The sequence below is a fragment of the Bos javanicus genome, chromosome 20 (assembly GCF_032452875.1).
Source record: "Bos javanicus breed banteng chromosome 20, ARS-OSU_banteng_1.0, whole genome shotgun sequence".
Classification (NCBI taxonomy): Eukaryota; Metazoa; Chordata; class Mammalia; order Artiodactyla; family Bovidae; genus Bos; species Bos javanicus.
This window is the reverse complement of record NC_083887.1, coordinates 65305143-65326285: the sequence shown is the minus strand read 5'-3', so window position 1 is coordinate 65326285 and position 21143 is coordinate 65305143. Positions and strand designations below refer to the sequence as shown.

Below are 21143 nucleotides of genomic sequence, written 5' to 3'. Positions count from 1 at the left end.
TCACCATAAAGAGGTTAATTTTCTTAGATCCATCTGAATTCCTTCTGTTATTGGTTTGCCAACCTATTTATGGCACATTCCTTTTATATGTGGTCTCAACTTACTCATTTGCTTTACACCAAACATACTTGGAAAACTACATATGACAGAAGCTTATGCTACTACAGGAAACACTGTGTTTGCTGACTCAGTTGGCTGTCCCAGCCGTATGAGTCAGCTTTACATTTAGCTGCAAGAAACAGAAAATCAGACTACAGAGGCTTAAACAGCTAGGAATTTATTTGCCTCAAAAAAAGGAAAAAAATCCAAAGGTAGAGGATCATGGACCTTGGTCCAGCAGATTAAGGCAATCAGGACTGATGTCTCCAGGAATTCAGTTCAGTTCAGTCGCTCAGTTGTGTCCAATTCTTTGAGACACCATGGAATGCAGCAGGCCAGGCTTCCCTATCCATCAGCAACTCCCAGAGCTTGCTCAAATTCAGGTCCATTGAGTCGATGATGCCATCCAACCATCTCATCCTCTGACGTCCCCTTTGCCTCCTGCCTTCAGTCTTTTCCGGCATCACGGTATTTACCATTGAGTCAGTTCTTTCCATCAGGTGGCCAAAGGATTGGAGTTTCATCTTCAACATCAGTTCTTCCAATGAATATTCAGGACTGATTTCCTTTTGAATGGACTGGTTGGATCTCCTTGCTGCCCAAAGGACTCTCAAGAGTCTTCTCCAACACCACAGTTCCAAAGCATCAATTCTTCGGTGCTCAGCCTTCTTTATAGTCCAACTCTCACATCCATATGTGACCACTTTAAAAACCATAGCCTTGACTAGACAGACCTTTGTTGGCAAAGTAATGTCTCTGCTTTTGAATATGCTGTCTAGGTTGGTCATAACTTGCCTTCCAAGGAGTAAGCGTCTTTTAATTTCATGGCTGCAATCACCATCTGCAGTGATTTTGGAGCCCAAAAAGATAAAGTCTGACACTGTTTCCACTGTTTCCCCATCTATTTGCCATGAAGTGATGGGACCAGATGCCATGATCTTCGTTTTCTGAATGTCGAGCTTTAAGCCAACTTTTTCACCGTCCTCTTTCACTTTCATCAAGAGGCTTTTTAGTTCCTCTTCACTTTCTGCCATAAGGGTGGTGTCATCTGCATGTCTGAGGTTATTGATATTTCTCCCGGCAATCTTGATTCCAGCTTGTGCTTCTTCCAGTCCAGCGTTTCTCATGATGTACTCTGCATATAAGTTAAATAAGCAGGGTGACAATATACAGCCTTGACGCACTCCTTTTCCTACTTGGAATCAGTCTGTTGTTCCATGTCCAGTTCTAACTGTTTCTTCCTGACCTGCATACAGATTTCTCAAGACGCAGGTCAGGTGGTCTGGTATTCCTATCTCTTTCAGAATTTTCCACAGTTTATTGTGATCCACACTGGCAAAGGCTTTGGCATAGTCAATAAAGCAGAAATAGATGTTTTTCTGGAACTGTCTTGCTTTTTCGATGATCCAGTGTATGTTGACAATTTGATCTCTGGTTCCTCTGCCTTTCCTAAAAGCAGCTTGAACATCTGGAAGTTTTAAGTTAGTAGACAATAATTGTCTCCGAAGTACGTAAGTTACCAGGCTCCAGGATTCTTTCCCTTTAAATATCCAGGTGCATGCTGTTTTGCACATGAGCTGTGGTCGCCTGGGCTGCCAGAAGGCTCAGTCATTCAGAGGCAAGTTGTTAAACTGGCAAGGCTGCTGTTTAGGTGGGGAATCGGTCATATTTATGAGTGAACCCATGGCTGGTGTTAATAGAGTGTGTATATGAGAGCTTCATTGGTTCTGCTCAGCCCCTGCTCTTGCTGCAGAAAATTCACTCAGCCTTGTATCCTCATAGGCTGCAGTGTGGGCTTCCATAAGTGGCCCAGATGGTAAAGAATCCACCTGCAATGCAGGAGACCCAGATTCGATTGCTGGGTCTGGGAGATCCCCTGGAGAAGGAAATGGCAACCTGCTCCAGTATTCTTGCCTGGAGAATCTCTTGGACAGAAGAGCCTGGTGGGCTACAGTCCATGAGGTGGCAAAGAGTTGGACACGGCTGAGCGACTAATGCTCCTACCACTACGAGGCTGCCCCATTCTCTGAATCTGCATCCGGTCATGACGCGGGGCTGAGAAGGAACGAGAGACCGGAAAGAAAGGCTTATGCAGATAATCTGCATCTATATGAATTAAATAATCATCCATTAATGCAAAATTTAAGATTTATTATTAAGGAGACAATTTTACATGTATATCTGAATTTGATCAGTGATCCTTTAAAAACAACATTTTCTATAAGCAAAGACTCCATCTGGGAGCATTTTGGCAGCTCTCGTTTGATCCCCTTATTAAATAATCCAAACTTCAGCAGATTTGCTTATCCAAAAGCTGTCGAACCTGAGAGGCTGACTTGCTCTACGAAAACTGCAAGAGAACGACATATAACTTCAGGATGCTAATCTGTTAACTAAGTCAAACTGGAGGATTTCGGTTTTCCATTTCTCTTAGAAAGGCCTGAGTGGCTGCTATTTGCCTTTAGAATGAAACATACGTGCACAGGATAGAAGGAACTCTAATCCGGAGAGAGTCCATTTAAACATTATCTTTAGAAGCTGCTGGGAAACCTGGCCTCCCTGCAATATTTCTTTAGAAGTGACTCAGATAACTGTCCTCTCTAAAATGTTTCTTTGATGTCACAGCATGTACATGTTGTCTTCCCATCCCTACCCTGCTCCTGGTTCACCTGTTTCTGCAGGTCCTCTAAAATCCCACTGTCTCTTCAGATGTGAGTGTCTGGGGTTGGCCTGACCTTATCTCTTCTCCGTCTCCTTCCATCTCTCCACTGTAGCACACCACTCAGCATCAGCTTTATCCAAGTTCATTTTCTAGTACTCTTCCTCCAGGGTTCATCTCCCTCCTCTAATCAGTCCTGGAGCCCTCCTCTGAGAGTGGAAGAGTGTCTTTGCTTCGGTTTAAATAATGACACCACACCTCCCACCTTTAGTTTGAATAGCAAAGCCCCCCCACTTCCCGCCAGAAGCTCATCCTCATTAGCATTAGCCATTATTCAATCCATTATTCAATTCTCAGCTCTGCTCTCCACTTGAATTGTTTCTTTGTTCTGGCAGTATTCGGGTCTAGTCATCTACTTTTTATCTGACATTATTTCTCTGGTGGTAGCGTACAACACATTCACTGGGGGAGACTTAGGTTAAAAATAGTGATAATCTGCTGACTCTCCCGAGTGGGCTCTGGGCACATAGGCATCTTTTTAAAGCACTGGGTGATTCTAATGCACAGCCCGTTTCAGGAAGGAGGTGCAGCAGGCTCTGGTGATGAAACGACCTTATTGAAGTTTATCTCGCCTTTCCAATTGCTGACAACAAAATCAGGAGATGTATTTGTACGGTACTTATCATCAATAGCTTGCTTTAAAATACACATCTCTGGTTCTCTAAATAGAGCATGGGTTATGCATGAAATTTGCATTTATATAGTCTGGTGATGTTTTTATTAGATTCATTATGGTTGTAAGAGATGGGAAGAGACTGGTACAGAACTGGGTATAATTTATGTACATTATCAAATGGGAGAGATACAAAGGTTAAGAAGGGTGGAATTCAATCTGTGGCTGATGGAGCCATAAATAAACTGGTCTTGCTTTAAAGAATGATGTCATCAGACAGTTGTGTCTCCGGGGAAGTGGGTCTGCACAGGTGGTGTCTGCCTGAACATTGGTCTCTGCGGGGAGTGGCCCTGGATTTGGAGAGTCTGAAGAGTGATCTTATTAGTAATCCAAACTCTACCAACCATGGGAGGCTGATCTGCTCTGACAAAAATGAAGTTGCTCAGTTGTGTCCGACTCTTTGTGACGCCATGGACTGTAGCCTACCAGGTTCCTCTGTCCATGGGATTTTCCAGGCAAGAGTACTGGAGTGGGCTGCCTTCTCCAGGGCATCTTCCCAACCCAGGGATCAAACCCGGGACTCCCACATTGCAGGCAGATGCTTTACCATCTGAGCCACCAGGGAAGCTCTGCCAAAAGTGGGAAAGAATAATATTTAGACCCATAATGCTAATTCATTAATTTAGCCCGAGGAATATGCCTACCAGGTAGACCAGTTAGTTGTATGACATCTTCTCTCACAGTTTCTTTCTGTAGCAAGAAGGGACCTGATCCAAAGGTCATCTGTGAGCGTGGTGACCGCAGAGCTGCAGTGGGGATTTGTGTGTTTAGGGCAATGTTTCTTGACCTTCCTCCATTACTTCTCTCTTGAAGGAGGCTTTTTAGATTTTTTTTTTTCCTAAGCCAGCCCCATGAAATTTTAACACCACAGGGATATTGCATAGCTATTTATGTGGTATATGCTATGTGTCATGCACTAAAAGACTAAGTTTTTTGCTTTCCCCAAGAAGTAATGCTTGTTCATTTGGGGATGATATGGCCCCCACTAAGAATGTACGTCTTAAGGGATGTATTCTCTGCAGCCCAAACTATGTGTCTCCCCTAGAAGGATCCTGATGGCTCAGGGCTGCCCTGGTGGATCAGATGGTAAAGAATCCACCTGCAATCTGAGAGACCCAGGTTCGATCTCTGGGTTGGCAAGATCCCCTGGAGAAGGGAATGGCTACCCACTCCAGTATTCTGGTCTGGAAAATCCCATGGACAGAGGAGCCTGGTGGGCTACAGTCTATGGGGTGGCAAAGAGTCAGACACGAGTGAGTGACTAACACTTTCATAGAGGGGTCCAGCAGCCAGGTGGGCCAGGTACTGGACTCCACTGGTGAGACACCTTCTCATCTGGACAGCACTGCCTTCCTCAGAGGCTGGCCTCTGTCTCTGCTTCCAAAAGTAAAATCACCACCCACTCACCTCCCTCCGTTTTTACACATATCTTTCTTTAGTGGCTTTTGTTCACCTAACAGATCAGAACCAGATCTGGCCAGAATTGCATTGTCTTTCAGGTGGTGGATCATATATCTGTAATCTTTTCAGGTTAACTCTGTTGGGGCAATTTTGGGTTCAAATTCTTCATGTCTATCCTAGGTATTATTTGCTTGAATTTACTGAAGGGATATCAGGTGTATATCAAAGCATAACCCTGCTATTAAGGATGACATCTCACAAAGCAATTACAAAGCTTTCTGCCCAAATACTAAGGGCAAAAAGTAGAGTGGATTGATCAAGGCAAAAAATCATGTTTAAAGTTAATGTCTGTGAAGATGAGAATCTTTACCTTTTTAGTTCACTTAAAATTATAGTCCCTGCACCATAAATATTTTCTTTCACATAGTACACCCTCAATAATATGTGTTGAATGAAAAAAAAGGCATTTTTATTCAGTATATGAATTAATATTATTCTAATTCTGAGGTAGTGAATCATGTGGATATGAGGGATTATATTCATTCATTTAAAGAATATGGGCTTTCCACCTGGTGCTAGTGGTAAAGAACTTGCCTGCCAATGTAGGAAATGTAAGAGACATGGGTTTGATCCCTGGGTGGGGAAGATCCTCTGGAAGAGAGCATGGCAACTTACTGCAGTCTTCCTGCCTGGAGAATCCCATGGACAGAGGAGCCTGGCAGGCTACAGTCCGTGGGGTCTCCAAGAGTTGGACACGACTGAAGTGACTTAGCATGCGTGCAGCACGTTTGAAGAATATACACCAAGCACATATTATGGCAGACCCTATATGAATTCCCCAATACCTACTCAAGGGAATAAAGCATATGGGATCCCTGCCCTTGTGGTGCAAAGCTGGAGAGACAGTCACTAAGCAGATCAGTAAATACGAACTATTACCTTTAGGGGAGAAAATGATATCACAGGAGATAGCAGGTACACGGCTGGTAGATCACAGGGGGCTCTCATGGACCATACCCAGAGCAGATCTGTCATGGAAGCCAGGTGTAAGCAGGTCCCACACAGGAAGACGGTCAGGTGGGAGTTGCTTGGGCAGAGGGAACTGTTTCACAAGGGCTTTGAACCTGGAAAGATGGGCAAGTTGGAAGACCCCCAAGGAAGGCAGAAGTGCCTTGAGTGAAATTTCCAGGTAGGACATGAGTGAGAATTGAAGATGCAGACCAGGGCAGATCTGTACAGAGTTCAGTGAGACCCTGAAAGGGAGGTGCCAGGTCTGAGTCTGGACTTCAGAACAGAGGTCTAGACTGGAGATGTACTTGTGCAGACTGATGCTATTTAGATGGTGTTGAAGAAGCTGCCATGTATATGGATGCCTCTGTAAGGGGGAAACTGGAGGGGCTGACAGAGAAAGGAACCTAGGCAGAGCCCTGGAGGGGACAAAGTTTGAGTCAGAGATGCTGGGAAAGGTTGAAGGCAGAAGGAGAAGAGGGAGGCAGAGGATGAGTTGGTTGGATGGCATCACAGACTCAGTGGACATGAATTTGAGCAAACTCTGGGAGATGGTGAAGGACAGGGAAGCCTGGTAGGCTGCAGTCTGTGGGGTCGCAACCAGTTGGACTGGATTGATTGACTGCATGGACACATGGGAGAAGTCAATGAGATGGCCAGACCCCAGGGAGCAGGGGACCCAGGAAGCTGAGAGAGGCCAGGATTCTTGGCAGAAAAAAGGGACCAGTCCTGGGCTGCTCCAGAGTCACGGTGGGAGGTGCCTAGAAAGGAGTCGACGGCCACAGATAACCAGTGATCGTGATGAGAGTTGTTTCAGTGGCTTCTCGAGGCTTCTACATAGTTTGACGTGGGATGTGAAGAGTCAGAGACCAAAGAAGTAGAAGGAGCTTAAGTAAACAATCCGTTGAGGTTTGGGTCTCAAGTGAAATGAGAAATAAGGAAGAAGGCAGTGCTGTTTGTGTTTTGGGAGGGCACTGCCTGAACGGGAGCAGACCCGCTCACTGCTGGGATTGATGACAAGTCGTGGGGAATGACCTGGAGGCTGAAGTCCCTGTTGCCTGGAGACCATTGATAGTCAAAGTGAAGGTCCAGGCGGTGTGGTTTTCTTAGGCATCAAGGTTAAAAAAGTGTTTTTCTTGGAAGTGGTGGAATGGAGTTGTCACATTCCATCTCAACAGAGAAATTTCTAAATGCATATTCTAAAAAGCAGACCTCTTCCTCCATTCCGAGTCCTCTGCCGTGTGGTTCTGATGCCAGGCACGGTGTTTTCTCATCAGCATCCTTCAGTGCGGTGATTGCCTATAGAAATCCCTAAGGTGTGAAAACTGTTTCCTGCAGCGAGCACAGCGTTTCAGTTTCTCTAGATGGGGGGTTAACAACTGTCAGGACCACCTGACCTTGAGGACCTCGGCGTCTCCTGTCTCTTCTTCCCAGTGGAGAGAGATGATGCTCTGTCTTTGTCTTTTAAGTACATATCACTAAACATCGTTGCTGCTTCTCTTGGATTTCATATTCCATGAAATGTGCCATGCAAAATCATTTTTAAAAGACATTAAATTGTTTCTCAGATCAAAAAATTGCCAAGATCGTCACTATTGCTCTGATTGGTTAATGCCTGATTTATATATGATGGAAAATAAAGGGAACTTCAGTAGTTATGAACTAAGATATCTACTCTTTGTTACTGTCCTTAAAAAGTTAGTACCTCTGGACTGCTAATCTAATAATTTTATTCAGGAATTTTAGTGGGCAGGTTTATTATGTAATATGTCCACAGGGAAATAGAAGTGAATACTTTTAACTTTTTATACTCGTTGTTTGGCATTCTAGTCGCCTTGGGTAGATTTCTGTTTCATTCCTGGCTTGAAATACTTCTTTTACACCATCAGGAAGCATGTTAATTCATCACAGAAATGCATTTAGACTTGGAAAACACTGGAGATTTTAAAAATGTAATCATTATGGTCCCAAACAAGGGTTGCAGTTTTAACTCTGATTTTCTTTGATTGGCTGAAACTGTGTGAAGCCAACCAAATGGGTACTTTTGTAAATTGTCATTTCATAAGATTTTGCTTCTTTTGCCTATGCCATATTTGGGGGTGAGTCTCAGCTGAAACTGGATTCCTGGGTTATATTTGATGGCTGCTTGTTGCTCCCCAAAACAAGACTAGTGGACTTGGAATCACTGATGACTCAGAGAAGACCTAAACCCCGAAGGTTAGCCCTTTGCTACTGTGCATTTTACAAACCCTGCACAATACTTTCAGGCCAGGTTTACCTAAGATGAACAGGCACCTCTGCGGAAGCTGCCCATAAGTCTCATATATCTTTGGTCGAATCAAGTGTGCCTTCTCACAGTTGATTAAAGTGAGAGTGAAGTCGCTCAGTCGTGTCACACTCTTTGAGACCCCATGGACTGTATGCAGCCCACCAGGCTCCCCCGTCCCTGGGATTCTCCAGGCAAGAACACTGGAGTGGGCTGCCATTTCCTTCTCCAATGCATGGAAGGAAAAGTGAAAGTGAAGTCGCTCAGTCACGTCTGACTCTTAGGGACCCCATGGACTGCAGCCTACCAGGCTCCTCTGCCCATGGAATTTTCCAGGCGAGAGTACTAGAGTGGGTTGCCATTTCTAAGAAATGCGGGCTTAACCTTTAAGTGAATTTTCTGATAACTTATAAATAATCTGTGTTTGAAACAGCACAGGGAACTATATTCAATCCCTTAGGGTAAACCATAATGGAAAAGAATGTAAAAAAGAGTGTATGTATGTGTATAACTGAGTCACTTTGTACTGCAGAAATCTGTACATCATACTGTGTGCTTAGTCGCTCAGTCGTGTCTGACTGTTTGCGACCCCGTGGTCTGTAGCTCGCCAGGCTCCTCTGTCCATGGGGTTTCCCAGGCAAGACTGCTGGAGTGGGTTGTCATTTCCTTCCCCAAGGGATCTTCCCGACCCAGGGATCAAATCTGCATGTCCGGCTTGGCAGGTGGATTTTTTTACCACTGAACCACCAGGGGAGCCTTATGATTTTATAGCAGAGTGTATTTAAGTCTGCTATAACTTCCTGGATCTTGAAATCATTGTAGAATAACGTACAAAAAACAGAGTAGTTGTCACCAAAAGGACTTGATCTAGAATCATTGCTCTACCACTGGCCATTCCCCAGTCAGTTCATTTACATTCTCTCAAAACAGCTTCCTCATCTGTAAAATGAAGTTAGGAATTCCTTCCTCGTAAGAATATTAGGAGAATCCGAAGATAAAATATATTTGAAAAAGATCTGTCAATCAAAATCATGGAGCATTCTTTCTTTATAAAAATATGAGGATTTTACTTGTGATAATGTGAAAAAGGCTGTACATTGTAAATACTTTTTTTAAAAAGTAGAAAAAAAACTCAATAGTCTGCTGGGGACTGGGGAAATTGAGTGAAGGGCAGTCAAAAGGTATAGACTTCCAGTTATAAAATAAATGAGTACCAGTGAGGTAATGTACTGGAGAAGGGGATGGCTACTCACTCCAGTATTCTTGCCTGGAGAACTCCATGGACAGAGGAGCCTGGTGGGCTGTAGTCCATGGGGTCACAAAGAGTCAGAGACACGACTAAAGTGACTTAGCACATACATACAATGTCTGTTCTCTGGTTGAAATTGTCCAGAAGTCAGAGTCAGGTCTCAGTGGTTAAGCTTCGAGTTTGCCTTCCTTCGGTACACACTCCTCAAGAAAATACTCAGTGGGAGAGGAAAGAAAGTGGTGAGAAACCCAGGAGCACACTTGGGGGAGACACTGCTTTCAAGTACATTTCAGCCTTTTATCCTCTTAAAAGGCAAGCTGCTGCCAGGCATGCCCTCACATAATTAGTGTCATTAATGAAACATCTAGTTTCATTTGCAGAAGGAAATTTTTTTGTTTTCCAGTTCTCAGAAGGTTTCGGTTTTTCATCCAAGCAGTTACTTATCTTTTTTAATCACAGCATGACTTGATGGAATATTTTTTGTTCTGACTAAAAATTCAGAGTAGACCTTGAGAATCGCAGCGTTCATTGTTTTTTTGCCCTGTATTTGGAGTCTGTGACTGTTTGCACAGGCCTTGGCAAACCCATCACTTCTGAATAAAGGCACTTGCTCATGTCAGCTTTAGGTCCACGCCCAGGATGGGCTGTGCTAAACCTGTCCTGTTACTGCCCTTGACAAACTCGTCCCTTTGCTGTCATGTTACATCTGATACCTACATTTAGGTCCATTTACCTTAACCTCATAAGGTGTCTTCTTCTTCATTCATCATTGGCAGGGTATATCGTGCTTGGTTTGCTTAGTTCTAATTTATCTCCTATTGTATAGATTCGAAGTGGCATCACAAGCAGGTCATAATGTAAGTTGCCAATGGGGTAGCAAAGGAAATGTACCCCGAGTAACCATGAAAGGTGTGCCTCCCTTCTCGTACACTGTTAGCCGAAGAGACGTACTTATCTTGTGTGAAGTGGTATATCGTTTCATCTTAAACCAAGCTGTACAAGTTAGAGTGTCTGGGCGCCTTGGTCATGTGGTCGTTGACTGAATCTGAACACCTGCTGGCTCTTCAATTTTTAAATGAATGGATGTGTCCCCTATAAAATGGTAGTTAACGAAGAGAATTATGTAGAGTGTTTAAATGAAGCTTAATTTCATTGATCCAGATTAAGTAGAGATTATCTAAGTTAATGGAAAGTCTAACCTAAAGTGTGTTCGGATATCTTTTGTTTTCACTTTTATGTCCACTGAAATCACCAGAATTGGGCAAATTATACATTGCTTAGTGCAAATCCTTAAGAGAGCTGATTCAAGGCTAACAAAATTTCGGTTTTAAATAGTATATAATTACATGTTTCTAAAGTTTGGAAACACGTGAGACGCAACCCTTAGAGCGTGTTCTTCTATTGTGTATATGTCATTACACATGAGGCAGAGGGGTCAGGAGGACACAGAAACCAGCATCTGTTAAGCCTGTTGGACAATCCAGGACCACCTGGCCCCCTGGGTTCTGAAAGAGTGGAACCTCTTTAGAACAATTAACCTTCGTTCAACTTTCTGGCCTCACAAAGACCAAGGAGATAGTGGCTTCTGTTGGGTATTGGTAAATACGTAAAGTTCAGTTAATCACTGATTGGCTGACCGAGTGTCAGATGTAGTCATTCAGGTGTCACCGAGCCAGCAGGCTGTGGGGCAGAAGGCAGTTTGGACCAGACAGAGACCGACTCTAATAAAAGTGCTTCATGGTTAAGAATCTGCCTGCCCGTGAAGGAGACACACGTCCGATCCCTGGTCCTGGAAGATCCCATGGGCTTCAGAGCACCTCAGCCCATGCACCACAACTCCTAAGCCCATGCTCTAGGACCCTCAAGCTGCAGCTACTGAACCCGGGCACCCTAGAGGCCTCCCACTGCAACTAGAGGAAACCTCTACAGCAATGAGGACGAGCACAGCCAACATTAATTAACTCATTAATTAATTACAAAAAGGAAGGTCTGAACTATATATATATATTTTTTTTACAAAGTGCTTTGTAATCACAAGTGAACTCTCAGTCCAGCTCTGTGAAACACAGGGAGTGTGGAGAAAACTGTCTCCAAGCCTTGCTTTGCAGAAATGACCTGCAGAATAATCAGCAACAAGACAGAAATGACTGCGCCCACTTTGGGGACTTGAGATAGATTGCTAGTTACGGAGGTAGCGGTTCCCTCCCTCCATAGAGTTTCTTTGGTTGCTTGTTTCTTCCTGTGGTGGAGATGAACTAAGCTTGGAAAGCTAAGATTCTTCCACGAGCTTGAAATCAAGGACGAACTGGATGAGAGAACAAACGTGCAAAGCAATGCGAGCTACGGATCTCGGGGGAGGGAGGCTTCAGCAGTCTCCTTCCACTGAGTTCTAAATATTGGAAACTCGATGTTTTGTCTTCTTTATACTATTCTAAACTATTCATCAAGCCAGCTTTCTCCCCATCAGTTTCAAATGTGCAGTCCCTGAGCTGAGACATCCAAGTCTGGGTTTGTGCCTGGTGAAGTCAGCTTTCCCTTCTTCTAGGGAAGATGTGTTTTCAATGACTTAATTGTGGGAGGAACTTTCTATCAAGATCTTGAGTCTCTTCTTATTGGCTTGTAATGAGCTGAGCGAAGAAGTGACTCTCAAACACCCCTGCAATTTTACTTAGCTGTGATACTGAACTTGAACCCTAAGAAGATTCTTTAGCCTTAGCCCTTTATCCCAAATATAGCTGGAAAAAATAACATAATTCAAAAGTGATGTATGCTGTCTCAAAAACTGTATGCTATTCAAAAAGACTTAATAACAACAGCTCTAATAGAAAAGAGAATAATGAAAATAATCACCATTGCCAACAGTACTGTCTATTTCTAGGGGCCTTTTCCATAAGAAATGAAATTGCATTTGACACCCAGTTTGTAATTCTAGCTGAACAAACCAAAGCCTAATAACAACCATTGTTGAGATGGCTGATCTTTCAGTTTTCTTCTTAACTTTCTGTCTTAGCTCAGGCTGCCAAAACAAAACACCAGAAGCGGGGGTTGCCCAAAGGAGATACTTACTGTTCATGTTTCTGGAGGCTGGCAAGTCCGAGGCCAAGGTGCCGATGATTCACTTCTGGTGAGGGCCGTCTTCCTGGCGGACAGGCCCCCTTCTCTCATGGCGGAAAGACAGAGTCTCTTCCTTTCCTTACGAGGACACTAATCTCATCATAAAGGTGGACATTCATGACCTCATCTAAACTAAATTTTCTCCCAAGGGCCCCAGCCCCTAACACCATCACACTGGGAGTAGGGCTTCAGTGTATGCCAGTGGGAAGGACCCCCTACCCTCCCAGTATATGCATTCAGCCCATAATACTTTCTGACTCTCACCATGCTCATGCTCAGTCGCTCAGTCATGTCTGACTCTGTGACCCGATGGACCACACCCTGCCAAGGTCCTCTGTCCTTGAGATTGTTCAGGCAAGAATACTGGAGTGGGTTGCCGTTTCTTTCTCCAGGGAATCTTCCTGACCCAGGGATGAGACCCGTGTCTCCCTGCATCGCAGGTAGATGCTTTACCACTTAGCCGCCAGGGAAGCCCTTTCTGACTTTACTCCTCCTCATCTGGAGGGATGTTAAATTTAAAGAAGTTTCCAACACATGATCTGAAAGTCACTGGTTGTTATTAACCAAAGCACCATGTGTCTGGTCCACACTAAAAGACTGAGACAAAGAGCCAAGTCACTGGAAAAGACCCTGATGCTGGGAAAGATTGAGGGCAGGACGAGAAGGGGGCGACAGAGGATGAGATGGTTGGATGGCATCACCGACTCAATGGACATGAGTTTGGGTGAACTCTGGGAAATAGTGGAGGACAAAGGAGCCTGGTCTTCTACAGTCCGTGGGGTTGCAAAGAGCTGGACATGACTTAGAAACCAAACTGCAAGAGACTAATTAAAAGCAGAGATCCTGAGGCCAGGGCATAGAGCTAATGTAATTCTTTGGGGGTTGCAGGAAATGCCGAGGAGATGGGATTGGGATTCTCTGCAGCCATGTTTGAGAGCTCAGTTAAGGGAGATTGTACCTGATCATTTTCTCTCCCAAGCAAGAACATTGTTTATTTAAGCCAAATTTGCTGCATACGAGATGCAGTGAGCTTGCTGAATATTCATTTGCAGCTCTGTTCATCAAGTTTTTATAATCCCTTTTATTTTCCTTTGACTTATAATTGGTGTTTTTGCATATTTATGATCTGTTTGTTTTAAGCTGAGGACCTGTTTTAAATTCTGTGATGTCCTTTCTCCCCCGGCCCTGTGCAGTTCACTCACAGAGAAACCATGGCTTTGAGGGATGGGGTTTCCTCAGTACCAGGAGCCTCACCCCGCACTCAACTGGCATGTACCCTGACTGCTGACCTCTGTGAACCCTGTAGTTGGCAGCCCTGAGCCTAAGATAAGAATGAGTACTGAACAATTTTAAAACTCAAAGTGAAAGAGGAGAGTGAAAAAGTTGGCTTAAAGCTCAATATTCAGAAAACTAAGATCATGGCATCCAGTCCCATCACTTCATGGCAAATAGATGGGGAAACAGTCGATACAGTGGCTGACTTTATTTTTCTGGCCTCCAAAATAACTTCAGATGGTGACTTCAGCCATGAAATTAAAAGACACTTACTCCTTGGAAGGAAAGTTATGACCAACCTAGATAGCATATTAAAAAAGCAGAGACATTACTTTGCCAACAAAGGTCGGTCTAGTCAAGGCTATGGTTTTTCTAGTAGTCATGTATGGATATGAGAGTTGGACTAGAAGGAAAGCTAAGCACCGAAGAATTGATGCTTTTGAACTGTGGTGTTGGAGAAGACTCTTGAGAGTCCCTTGGACTGCAAGGAGATCCAGCCAGTCCATTCTGAAGGAGATCAGTCCTGGATGTTCATTGGACAGACTAATGTTGAAGCTGACACTCCAATACTTTGGCTACCTGATGCAAAGAGCTGACTCATTTGAAAAGACCCTGATGCTGGGAAATATTGAAGGCAGGAGGAGAAGAGGATGAGATGGTTGGATGGCATCACCGACTCGATGGACGTGGGTTTGGGTGGACTCTGGGAGTTGGTGATGGACAAGGATGCCCGGCATGCTGCGGTTCATGGGGTCACAAAGAGTTGGACATGACTGAGTGACTGAACTGAACTGAAAAGAGTCACAGAGGACCTGAGTGGCCACCAAATCCTTGCAATAATTTCTCGAATGTTTGAAGACAGTGAGCTCCCTTCCTTAAATGTCCATTTCCCAGGTGAAATAACCCAGCATGGGAATTAAAGACTCAGACATAGGTAAAGTAGATTAACTAATGAGAACCTACTGGATAGGACAGGGAACTCTACTGAGTGCTCTGTGGTGACCTAAATGGGAAGGAAATCCAAATAAGAAGGGATTTGTGTATGCATATAGCTGATTCAGGCTGCTCAGGTGGCTCAGTGGTTAAGAATCCGCCTGCCAGCGCAGAAGATGTGGGTTCCATCCCTGCGTCGGGAAGATCCCCTGGAAGAGGAAATGGCAACCCACTGCAGTATTCTTGCCTGGAGAATCCCATGGACAGATGAGCCTGGTGGGCTATAGTCTGTGGAATCTAAGAGTCGGACACAACTTAGCAACTAAAGAGCAACAAATAGCTAATTCACTTTGCTGTACAGCAGAAACTAATACAACATTGTAAAGCAACTTTACTCCAATAAAAATTAATTTATCAAAAAGAAGGAACGCTGCTCAGCTCATTCTTCTTTGGTCACCTGACCCAGTTAGAAACAGCCTCACTTTGTTCCTTTGCTCTGAGTACATGGACACACCAACAACTCCAGCCTCACAATCAAGTGCTCCGTGGACCACAGTGTGGCCTCCAAACTGCAGCCACTTAAAAGGACTTTAAATGATGGAGGCGCTTTATAGCATCAAATACAAATGCTCTTTAAAGGAAAAACACATTAGCTGTTTTCAGCGCTTACACAGGTCTCTTTGGAAATTCTTCAGAATCACTTTCCCCATGCCCTAGTAGAGAGTTGAATTGCGTTGGGTGAACCTGTCCTGACTCGTTTCCTGGGGCCATGTTTTATTTAAGCCAAATTTGGTCTTGTGGCAGTGGTCCAGGGCAATCCTTTAGAGTCTTCAGGGGCTTACCCTCCAGTCTCTGAATATGTTAGAACTTTGTTTCTTCACCGATAAGATGAAATAACAAGAGGGGCCACCCTCCTGGGTGTTTTACTTTCTGGACTCTTGCAAGGATGAAATGAGGTATGTTTGGAAGATCAATGATGATGCTGTGAAAGAAACAGAACCAGTTTGCTGGTAGATACCATCCTTCCCACCAGCACAGGACGTGTTTTATGCATCTCCTGAGACTCACAGACAAGTGCTGACGACTCCTCCGCGATGCATGTCAAGTGACGACGGGGATGTGGAAAGTGACGGAGGACCCTGCCTCTGTGACGAGTGGGCCGAGTCCGGTTTGCACAGAGTCTGGAGCATGGGTCACACTCCATTTCAAGGCCTAGTTTGCATCTTCAGGGAAAACCCAGACTAATGTTATTACCTTAAACAATTTATTTTCTTCACGATGTCCCTTGAGAGGCCAAGTTTCCCCTCCTATTCTCTGACAGATGTGAGAGTGGCTAAATGAAGCAATCAGATAAAAGAAAGCATCAAGACAGTATGATGTTATAAAATAAATCTAACATTGTGAAAATAGGATTTTTTTTACTGTGTCTTCTGGGAAACAAAATGCTGTGATATTAGTTTTGAAAAGAAAATCTCAGCTGCATCACTTCCTTGTGCCTGGGTTCCCTAGAGTCATAATATGAACGCGCCCTCTTGAAAGAAAAATGCTCTAGGGCATCAGTCACAATTGTAAATGTGTGTAGTCATTAAAATACCAGGACTAATTCTATTAACCTTAGAATACGGCACTTTAGGATGAAAGCAGGTATCAGCAAACTGCTTGTAATTTGATTAAATTTTCCACCAGAAGAGAAATGCCATAACTGCTTGGCATTAAAACGCTTAGCTGTTTATTTCTTGAACATTTCTTTGCATATCTGAATAAAAATCCATAAATGCATTCTTTCCGATTATCTGTAGCCACGGAGGGTTGGAATTACATATTGTTTGAAGCAATGCCACATCCATTGCCCAGATTAATGAACAAATGACCAAAAGAAGGCTTTTCTTTAAGAACCTTGACATCGCAAAGCTGCCAGGGTGCTAGGTTAGGCTGACAGTGTAGTAACAGAGACATCCCTTTCATACTCCCTTTTAGGGGAGCCCAGGGCACTGAGAAAGGCTTCATTCAATTCCCTTGCTTCCATTTGGTTCTTATTTTGGAGAAACTGACTTCCTAAAATGTTTGCATCTTTGATGGCATTTTTAAGGAAACAAAAGAAGAAGCTCTCATAGATAAGCATGGTTATTATTATTATTATTTCCGCTGCACCTAATAAGGAGAGAGACAGTTCTTCTAATTCTGGGCCATCTGGTTTGTGTTAGGGCTTCTCATTCCTGCACTCTTTGGGTTGCTGTTCTTCAAAGCAAACCCAGCAGTGACACAATTTGCAGAATCTTTGGTGAAGTAAGAGATGGTCCTTTTACAGAAGTGAAGGGGACAGGGCTAAAGTAAGATCGTATGGACAGTTGAGTGTTCTTCCTGGGCAGGACAATTACAGGTTGTTTTCAACTTTTCTGTATTTTCTCTTTCACCCCAAATTTTTGTGAACCCAAATTGTTTTTATGAACAGAGGAACAAGTGATGTGCTTTAAAGGTTCCTATATTCTTACACAAATACTAGGTAATGGGGAATATCCCTCCTCTAGGCTCAGTGAACACAGGTTCCATGTGACAACAATCTGTATCAGTCACCTAGTGTCATAATAATGCTGTGTAAGAACCATGAAATCTTGGTGCCCACAGTAGTGGACTATTGGTTGGCTGCCAGTCTCTGTTCCAAGGGTACCTCATCTTCCTGGGACCAGTGGGCTGGCCAGGTCATGTTCTTTTCCTGATGAGATACAGAAGAGGCACCCCAAACATGCCAGACCTTCCAAACCTGGGCTGGATCTGCTCTCGGTTACTCCCACCCACATTGCATTAGCTGTAGCAGGTCACATTTGTTGTTGTTCAGTCACTCAGCCGTGTCCGACTCTTTGTAACCCATGGAATGCAGCACGCCAGGCCCCCCTGTCCTTCAGCATCTCCCAGAGCTTGCTCAAACTCCTGTCTGTTGAATCAGCAGTGCCATCCACCATCTTGTCCTCTGTCATCCCCTTCTCCTCCTGCCTTCAATCTTTCCCAGCATCAGGGTCTTTTCCAATGAGTCAGCTTTTCACATAAGGTGGCCAAAGGATTGGAGCCTCAATTTCAGCATCAGTCCTTCCAATAAATATTCAGGATTGATTCCCTTTAGGATTGACTGGTGTGATCTCCTTGCAATATAAGGGACTCTCAAGAGTCTTCAACACCACAGTTCAAAAAGCATCAATTCTTCAGGGCTCAGCCTTCTTCATGGTCCAACTCTCACATCCATACATGACTTACTGGAAAAACCATAGCTTTGCCTAGACAGAACTTTGTAGGCAAAGTAACATCTCAGCTTTTTAATATGCTGTCTAGGTTTGTCATAGCTTTTCTTCCAAGTGGATCACATGGCTGAGCCCAAAGATAAGGGAGGACAGCAAGATCACCTGTGAGAGGGCACGGACCCAAGAAGCAGATGGGATCCATTTTTGTTAAATAAATAAAAATGTTAGTTTTGGTACAGAAATAAAATCAACCTTGGACAGAGTCATCTCTTTGGAGACTGTTGCCCACGTACCTTGTGTTGTGTTCGTGAACGATACACGCTCACCCTGTTGAGTGGCTCTTTGTGTCCTCAGATCCTGGCCAACGTGATCATCTTCATCTGCGGGAACCTGGCGGGGGCATACCATAAGCACCTCATGGAGCTCGCTCTGCAGCAGACGTATCAGGACACGTGCAACTGCATCAAGTCCCGGATCAAGTTGGAATTTGAAAAACGTCAGCAGGTAAAATACACGTTCGGTCTTACTTCCACGTTATCTGAGACGTTATTGGAATGATGTTGTCACTGCTAACGTCAAGGCTGCAGTTCATCCTCTCACGGGCATCAGCAGGAAGCCAGGGTAGCCGTCCGGCTGTCCTGCCCACCCAGCTTTGGGCTGTATGCCCAGTGGATTGAATTGTAACCCGAAGAGCAGAGATGGCATCTTCAGACTCAAACCCAGCCCCCACCCCCAGGATCACCCACGTGCTAACAGGTACATCAACTACCACCAACACGAGGCTGGGAAAATTCAAATAATGATGATGACTGTTATAGTGACACTTGGTTAAGACACTCATTGTTGGTCACAGCACATTTCTCTGCGATAGTGTTTGTGGCCAGGGTTTGTCCCAGCTGAAATCTTCCTGTGCCATCAACAACACTTCGTATAGTGCCTGTTTTCCACCTGGGATGTTGAAATGGGATGAGATGATGAAATGAGATGAGATGTGTGAACTTGTTCTTGAGGGAGATGATTGGAGTTGGGAGGGAGGGTATGGAGGGGAACAAGTTGTAGTGTCAGGGGCTGTCCTACAGTCATTGCTGTGGTGGTTCATGGACACATACATCAGGAGAATACATAGGCTCTGATGACACCCTGTGAAAATAAGAAATGGAGATAAACCAAGGGTGGAAGGAGCAAAGCCATGTGGGCTTATCCAAGATGGTGGCCAGCAGATGAAGCAGATGTGCTTTGGAGGGGAAACCAAGTGGGGATCCTGTACTTGACACATTTAACTTCAGGTCTCAGCAGAAGATCCATGTGAAGAGTTTTCTTTTTGCCCTTGAGTTTTCAAATTTATCAGCAGGAACCCAGTTGCCATCTCTAAAGATGATGGTTAGCATGACTCTCTAGCATGAAACCCACACTCCCTTCTCTGAGTGCATCCATCAGCATTTGGCACATAATTGTGTCACTATCACTCATTAAATTGTATTTAGCCCATTTTATATAATTTTATTAAAATGTATTATGGTGATGAGAGCCAAAAAAAATCCCTTAAATACTTATATTAGACTTTTATTTGTGTATGAATTGATGAATAGTAATTGTACTCCTTTTTGAAAACAGGGAGTTCTGTTTGTTCATCCAATAAATATTAATTGAGCACCTAGATTGTGGAGGGCATGATTCTAGGCATTGGCGTGTGGCTGTGAATATTGCTTTCTCACTGATATTAGCAAATCTCATGGTTTGTTTTAAAAACATTTTGTTTTTCAACATGCATAGCAGAAGTATTCAGTAATTACTGTTTAATTCTTTGGTCTCTATGTATATCAAACTCTGGATTGCATTAAGAGAAATAGACAGTTGTTAACATGAGACAGTTAACCAGTAAAACTTCATATACTGTGTATTTATCCATGTTCAGTAATGGTTCAAATCTAGGTTCTAGAAAATTCTGTAGTTTCAACACACAGTGCTTAGTGTTCACAATTGTTCCCTCTACAGAGTTCAGGTGTTTTAAGGTAGACAGTTTCCTTTTTCAAACAGTGGTTACTGGATAAGTTTGGTCCTGCCAGTCATATTTAACTTTCTTTTCTATCACCTTCATCAAGGTTAGGAAGAACTGAAATTCCAAGCCAGAGGATTATATAACCTAATATTTATAGTACCAGCTTTGACACAACACTAAGTCAGGCTGTTGACCTTTTCTACACTGCCTCTTTCCATGAAGAGACCTTGAGCAGCCAAGACGAGGTGTCATCCCTTGTCATGATGATCTGTGGGTCCATGCAGTCAGAAAGGCCATGCTCTGACCTTACGTGGCTCCAGAACTAGACCAGTGAGGCACACCTCGTGTTACAGACTTCATAGGACCATCATGGGAGATACTATTAGGGCATCTATTTACAAGTTCTAGGAAAAAGAGTCAAGGATCTTTTTAAAAATATGTAAGGAGAAAAGGGACACTTGGAAGAAAAAGAAGAACTTATACTAATACTTTGTTGTTCAGTCGCTCAGGTGTCTGACTCCTTATGACCCCGTGGACTGCGAGGCCCCAGGCCTCCCTGTCCCTCACTATCTCCTGGAGTTTGCCCAGGTTCATGTCCACTGAGTCCATGATGCTATCCGACTGACCATGTTATCCTCCGCCACCCTCTTCTCCTTTTGCCCTCAGTTGTTCTCAGCATCAGGGTATTTTTCCAACGAGTCCACCATTTGCATCAGGTAGCCAAAGTATCGGAGGGTTAGCTTCGGCATCAGTCCTTCCAGTAATGTTTAATAAAATATAATTTGACACAATGTATGAATTTTGCTACCAAAGTTGGGAGTCAGCTCTCAGGGTCTGGGGCCCAGAATGCAGTACTTGTTAATATTTTGAAAAATATGTTTATAGGATAGAATAAAGGTCCATAGTTTTGTTTTTTTTTTTTTCAGTTCAGTTCAGTTCAGTCGCTCAGTCATGTCCGACTCTTTGTGACCCTATGAACTGCAGCACACCAGGCCTCCCTGTCCATCACCAACTCCCGGAGTTCACTCAGACTCACATCCATCGAGTCGCTGATGCCATCCAGCCATCTCATCCTCTGTCGTCCCCTTCTCCTCCTGCCCCTAATCCCTCCCAGTATCAGAGTCTTTTCCAATGAGTCAACTCTTTGCATTGAGGGGCGAAAGTATTGGAGTTT

The 21143-nt window shown here is 43.9% G+C and overlaps 1 protein-coding gene across 1 annotated transcript in view; it reads left to right on the top strand.

Annotated features, from left to right (window-relative positions):
• The window catches only part of ADCY2 (adenylate cyclase 2), a 456832-nt gene that overhangs the window by 216282 nt on the left and 219407 nt on the right, over nt 1–21143 (top strand). Inside the window, exon 4 of the mRNA XM_061393890.1 lies at nt 18325–18474. Within this exon, the coding sequence (XP_061249874.1) occupies nt 18325–18474 (150 nt within the window). The remainder of the gene's footprint in view (nt 1–18324; nt 18475–21143) is intronic.